The sequence below is a fragment of the Eurytemora carolleeae genome, unplaced genomic scaffold, assembly GCF_000591075.1.
Source record: "Eurytemora carolleeae unplaced genomic scaffold, Eaff_2.0 scaffold208, whole genome shotgun sequence".
In the NCBI taxonomy this organism is placed as follows: domain Eukaryota; kingdom Metazoa; phylum Arthropoda; class Copepoda; order Calanoida; family Temoridae; genus Eurytemora; species Eurytemora carolleeae.
In genome coordinates this window covers 321,404-327,959 of record NW_019396170.1, presented here as the reverse complement: position 1 = coordinate 327,959, position 6,556 = coordinate 321,404, and the positions used below count along the sequence as shown (strand labels likewise).

At 32.4% G+C, this 6,556-nt stretch overlaps 1 protein-coding gene across 7 annotated transcripts in view; it reads right to left on the bottom strand.

Annotated features, from left to right (window-relative positions):
- Positions 1 to 6,556, bottom strand: part of LOC111697095 (titin) — a 28,701-nt gene that overhangs the window by 11,282 nt on the left and 10,863 nt on the right. For 4 of the 7 annotated variants that reach the window (XM_023466979.1, XM_023466977.1, XM_023466978.1 and 1 more), the window contains 3 exons: positions 4,239 to 4,316; positions 3,454 to 4,162; positions 2,306 to 2,405 (listed from right to left, as the gene is read on the bottom strand). In XM_023466979.1, coding sequence (XP_023322747.1) covers positions 2,306 to 2,405; positions 3,454 to 4,161 — 808 coding nt within the window. In that variant the 5' untranslated portion in view covers position 4,162; positions 4,239 to 4,316. The remainder of the gene's footprint in view (positions 1 to 2,305; positions 2,406 to 3,453; positions 4,163 to 4,238; positions 4,317 to 6,556) is intronic. The other 3 variants (XM_023466981.1, XM_023466983.1, XM_023466982.1) reach the window with 1 other exon arrangement.

Here is a 6,556-nt window from a genome sequence, read left to right as displayed (position 1 = left end):
AACAATAATAATAATAATGATAAAAATGATAATAATAATAATAATAATAATAATGATGAAAATAACCAGTAATATTAAAAATTAAATAATAATAACAATTTACAGATTATAGTTTTAGTAACTTTATGATGATTAACCGTGAAAAGGGAGAAACAACCTTATATGATTTTTAAGAGCATATATTAATGAAGATGATATTACAAATAAAATATATGATTAAAGTGTATAATATCCTATATAAAGAGCGTGTGACTCGTGTGACCATTGAACCAAAAATATAATCAAATAAAACTTTAAATTAAATATCTTTCCTATAGCTTTAATTGATTTAAACAGTCAAAACTATCATAAAGTAATAAATATTTAATATATTTCTTTCAACAGATTTGCTATCTGTCTCTTTAACCATAAAAGGACCAGATGACACGATGGGCAAAATATTTCGTGAGAGAAATCATTTAAGACTCATTCCAAGCATCGTTAAATAAACAAAAAAAAAAAACAGATTTCTCACTTTTTCCAATATTTTAAATACATAAGTTTCGGTCCGGAGCCATGACGTTGAATAATTCTAGCCTCCGAAATCATGACATATCCCCGCCAATATTCTGCCTTATCCTCCAATATCCTGTTCCCCCACAACATTTTGTCCTGGCATCCAACATTATGTCCTGGCCTGCAATATTTCGTCCTTCTTGCAATATTCCATCTTAACCTCCGATATCCCGTCATATCCTCCAATATTTCGTCTTAACCTCCGATATCCCGTCATATCCTCCAATATTCCATCTTTTACCTCCAATATCCCGTCATATCCTCCAATATTCCATCTTAGCCTCCGATATCCCGTCATATCCTCCAATATTCCATCTTAGCCTCCGATATCCCGTCATATCCTCCAATATTCCATCTTAGCCTCCGATATCCCGTCATATCCTCCAATATTCCATCTGAACCTCCGATATCCCGTCATATCCTCCAATATTCCATCTTAACCTCCGATATCCCGTCATATCCTCCAATATTTTGTCTAATCCTGCCTTCTAGTCTAGTATGCCTCTCTATTCTCCAAAAGAAACGCCCTAGCGCGGCGCGCGCAGATGTTCAGGCTTTTGTCTGCGCTTGGTTTGGTTTCTCAGTAAATCTTGCACCAATTATTTGTAACAAAGATTAATAATTTACTATTTTAAAATCTCATGGTTTACCCAACAATTCAATACTTATAAACCGTAACCATTTAATTATTTAACTGAAACTATGGAGTATTTTTCTTTAGAAACAATGCAAAAGTATAATTCAATAAATAATGGGATATAAAAATAAAGATCTTTTTTATATATATTTAGGATATCCTGATAATTTTAGGAATTTTCTTTCACAATTTCACAAGAAAACAAATCTCTTTAAAATCCTATTTTAAATACTCCATGTCCCTGAGTCAAGGAACCAGTGATGATATATCTGCCTTTCTCTCTGATTACAGTGCAGATAAGTCAGACTAAATTATTCAATTAAGCGCTGGGAATTAACTTTGCAGTAATGCTTAACTGAAAATCAGCAACACTGTGAATAATTTGCAAATGTTGGTCTTGTTGTGTTTATTGCAGTTTTTTCGTTGTCTATATACGTAGAAACAGTTTTATTTCCGTGTATACAGCTATTGCATGATATATGTAAAACTGAATCATAATTTAAATTAGAATAATAAATAATATTTTTATGGATAAATCTAGAGAATGTTATCATCATATTCAATTATAAAATGCACTAAGAAGTTATTTTCAGTGGAACTTTAACAATTTCCGAGAATTTTGCAAAAGAATCTGAATTTGATATCAAATATCACTTAAAAGGTATTGAGCTTTTGCAACCAAGTGTGATTTTCTAATTCCTATATCTTTAAGAACATTGTGTAAAAGTAAATAAAAGCATAATAATGTACAGGGCTACACACAAAGGATGAGGCTTCAGAGACGACTGAACGAAATTTACATAATCTTTTCCTTAAACTCATGATTCCCTGCAACATTAAACTTGTTGCTTTCTTTGCAAAATTGTTAAACAAGTCATTCAAAGATAAATTCAAGACAGAAGACTTAATTTACCCTTAGAGTTGTCATATTTTAGGAGTTTCAGGTCGTCTTTACATTTTCATACTTTGTGGGTAACCCTATGCCTAACTAACAATTATCATATTACAAAATTAAGTTCAGAAAGAATAGAAAGTGTAAAAAATTAAAAGAATTAAGAAATTTGCTTGTTCAAACCAAGAACACGTGAAAGAAGACCAATCCAAGATGGCTACCTGAGTACGCATGGGATCTGAATGGGTCGTCTTCTATTATCTTCTCTGTAGAATTAATCTCTTTCTCCCACTTATCCTCAGGATCGGAACTAACTTCATTCTGAGAACAAAATAATTTTAAATATTAAACAATCTTTAAGATCAGCATGCACACTGCACAGTACAGTACATGGCAGTATACATAAAAGTAAATTTTATTTATTTACTAAGAAACTTTTCAAACTTTAATAATGTCAACCTTTTAAACTTATATTGTAATAGTTGGACAAAAGTTATACTTTCTGTGAATCTTAGTTTTCAGATTTTGTAATTGAAAAATTATTTTTAATAAATGCATTTTGTATCAATCCATAGAAAGTAAGAAGACAAAAACAAAGCATGAAGGTTAAAACGAAAATAGAAGTTTGAAAATGAAAAAAGGTCAAACTTTGACCAAGATTTTATCTCTCTGAGTTTTATGTAAGAAAGTAAAAATAACTTTGGTTGAATAACTTTTATTTCAATTAATTACAGGAGATTAAACTTAATTGAGGTTCAATTAAACTTTTCATTATACCTCCCCCTTCCTTCATTTGGGACATTTGACCCCCATCCCCCCTTCGGGAATATGCATGAGTGCAGTCTATGAATACACCATGACAAGGGGTGTCAGTATAAGTTTTAACACATTTATATTGTCAGTTTGATCAAAATTGGAAGAACTGTAGAGATTCCGCAAAATCAAACTCCATAAAAATGGTCATTTAAATCAATGTTTGAAGAGGGAAAACTGCCAAAGGTTTGGTTCCGGCATTTAAACTAATTATTTTCGAAATAAATTGCGTCGGTCGTGCATATATAGCCATGAAACTGTGCAGACTAGACCAGAAATTCTGTGGTTGAGTAAATGCTTGAAAATTTCTCAAGTGCACGTGGAATTCAAGATGGCCGACACACATGTGCAAGCGTGCACATGGGAAAATGGCGGCAAAATATTTGTCTCAAAATTGTGTAAAGTTCAATAGAAGTCATATTGCGTATTTGACACAGTGTCAGTTCGCGACCTTAACACTCTCTCATAAAACTTAAGTTTAAAACCTCCATAGTCCATAAAGTGCAAAATTATCCAACCCAATTAAAAACAAATAAGAAGGTCATAATAAAATCACCTGCTGATCTCTGACAGGATTTCTTCCTGTGGTTTGAAAACTGTTTTCACCAGATGAAAATATTTCTGATTTATTAGAGGATTTCCTGTTCTCTGATCCATCTTGAAATCCATAATTATCCTGGAAATAATCCCGGTTGGTCGGCTCACGTCGGTAGTTGTCATCAGACCCCTGGTCAAGGAAGGGATTTCGTAAATCGTCGTTTCTGCGGTTCTCCGTCCTCGTCCTGGAGTAGTCCTGCTCAGGGTTCATCTTGTACCTTGGGGTTGGGGAGGAATTCTCCCGACTGAAGTAATCAAAGGAATCGGACTCCTTGCTCTTGAAATAATCTCTAGGAGCGGAATATGAATCCGTGTAGAACTCCCGGGGGTTCGAAACCTGACTCTTGAACCGCTCCGTGTCTCTGCTGACCTCGTGAGGTTTATAGAAACCGTATCCGGGACTAGTTCCGGCCTCAGGGGACTCCGAGGCTGAGGTCCGACCCGGAGAAGGAGATTGGGACGAATAAACTGGATTTATTTTCCCGTCTAGAGCCTCCAGTTCCTCGCTGTCTGACGAATGCTGGCTGTCGGCGGCCGCGATCAAATTTTCGGCGAAACTATGGCCGTTTGAGAGCTTGGGTCCGGAGCTAACATCGGGTCTGCCATTTTCTCTCTGAATTCCGTAAGGGGAATTCTCAGTGGAAATCTTGAAACCATTTTGTTCCATTCTAAAGAAAAATTATTTAAAATCTGAAAAATCTTAATTTAATCATAAAAATGATATATTTGTTTATATTTACTGACCTGAAGTACTATTGTACCTATAGTACAATGAAGTACAGAAGTCCACTGTACGTCACAATATTTGTTCTCGTATTTTACCTAAATCGTGAATTTTTTGTTAGATTTGTCTTGAAAATTTTGCATTTTCAGAACTGTTTTGTTTACATGATTCATGGAACAAATTTGTTAAAAAAGTTATCAGAAAAGTTCTGAATATTCAGTAATTTGTAAGAAATATCTTGATTTTATACCTAAAGTATTATGATAACAATAAGTTTTTTTAGAAATTTTTAAAATTCTAACTTTTAACATGAACACAGTAGAATTTCTGTTTGTATCCAATTTGTTCAAAATAACAATAATTTCAACCCTTATTTTAAGATTCCCCCCCCCTTGATTTCTATAGATACAGATACAGATACAGATACAGATACAGATACAGATACAGATACAGATAACGTTTAAGGAAATAAAAGATATAAATATTAGAAAGAAAGCAACTTTATTACCTTAAAAAGCTTGTGATGAAAGGAATCATAATTACTTTAAAACATTTGAATGCAATGAAAATTGAAAACAAACAAACGAAAAAAATGCCCATCAGTAATGTTTTCCTTTTCAGTAACAAAAATATTTAATCCCTCCCATTGCCAAGGATTAAAATGAAAATGCAACTTTTTTTATTTCGAAATATCCAGGACTGCTTGAAATACCAATGCACTGCCTGATATTTTTCCAAGCTGAACGTGCATTAAAGACATGCACTGACTTGACACCATATACAAGATTTCATTCACATTCAAACTATTTCTTTTGCTTGATCACGTTATTTACCATTCTTCATGATTAGGACATTTTACTAAATAAATCTTATTTCTTAAGGAAAAATTTCTGAGATATATGTTTAATGCTTTTTTTAATTATGCAATGATGTTAAGTACTCTTACATCATATATCATACTCCATTATGAATCTTCATAAAACCAATTTCTATCAATTTGATATCAGTCATAAGATATTTTCAACGTGTTTATCAGTATCGATTTATCATAAAGATATTTATTAATGTTTGTGTGAGAAAGGAATAAAGGCTTTTCTACGCCCATCAACCCTGATTGTCTAATCCTTTTATCTTTGTAAGGTTTACCCCACATTAGGTTGCAAAGATATAGAGATTAGAAATTAGAAATTAAAGGAAAAAACTCAATTGTAAGCAAACTTTTAAACACCTATAACATGTTATTTACGTTTAAAATTCAGTGATGGTGATGGACCAAACCTCTGTAGAGTAAAAAAGAAGATGTTAGTTCCAGAAATACTACTAATATTTTGTAAACAAACTATGAGATATTTTTAACAGTTTAAGAACAAACTATCAGATATTTCCAATATTTTGAGAACAAACAATCAGATAATTCTAACATTTTTTTCACAAACTAAGAGATATTTTAACATTTTGTTAACAAACTATAAATGATCTGATGTATCCGATCATTGTAAGTATAATCAATCGTAATAATTTTATAGAACATTTTAAAACTTGATTTAAAACCTAATCTTACTGAATCTTTTCTACCTTTGAGGTTTAGATGACGATAAAAAACGTTTGAAGCACCCCGCCTCCCTCTTAGAACAAATCATGCATGCCCCAGACTTCAATTTAAACAGTGTTATACTGTGTATAAAAAGACCACTACGTGATCGTGATATATTCTTAAAAGCCTAGAGNCCTTTCTCCTTCCTCCTTCCGGAATTATTTATATAAAAATGTTAACTTTTAGGAAAAAATTTAATTTCAAAATATTATTGTGTGCCGCATAGGTTCGAACAGGATGCATTATATAAACTTTAAACCTGAAGGGTTTTTGCAAAACTGTGTAGACAGTTTGATTGTGGATGTTAAACCGAACAATTACATGCTTTTTTCAGTCTCCAACCAAGTCCCGTTGTATAGAATTGGCCAAAATGTTCGAGTCATTCTTTAATTTTCTCAGAATCCTGGCCGCCATTGTTTTCATAGATTAAGCTAGCCTACAGCTAGCAATGTGTGTTTTCATAATCTTCAGTAAATTAAAAACTAGTATATCAAAATATTAGGAAACCAGTATATAAGAGGATTGGAAGGAACTATTATCATAATTTCGTGTGATCCATCCTGACATAGATACTTGATTCACTACGGTAGACATTAAACCTCTGACCAAAAAGTAAATCTAAATTAAGATTTAAAAATTTATTTCCGGATTTATGCAGGCATAAGGAAGGACATTAAACAATTTTTTTTCTTGGTAAGAAAAGAAACTATAATACTATGATACTAGATACTTTTGAAATTCTTA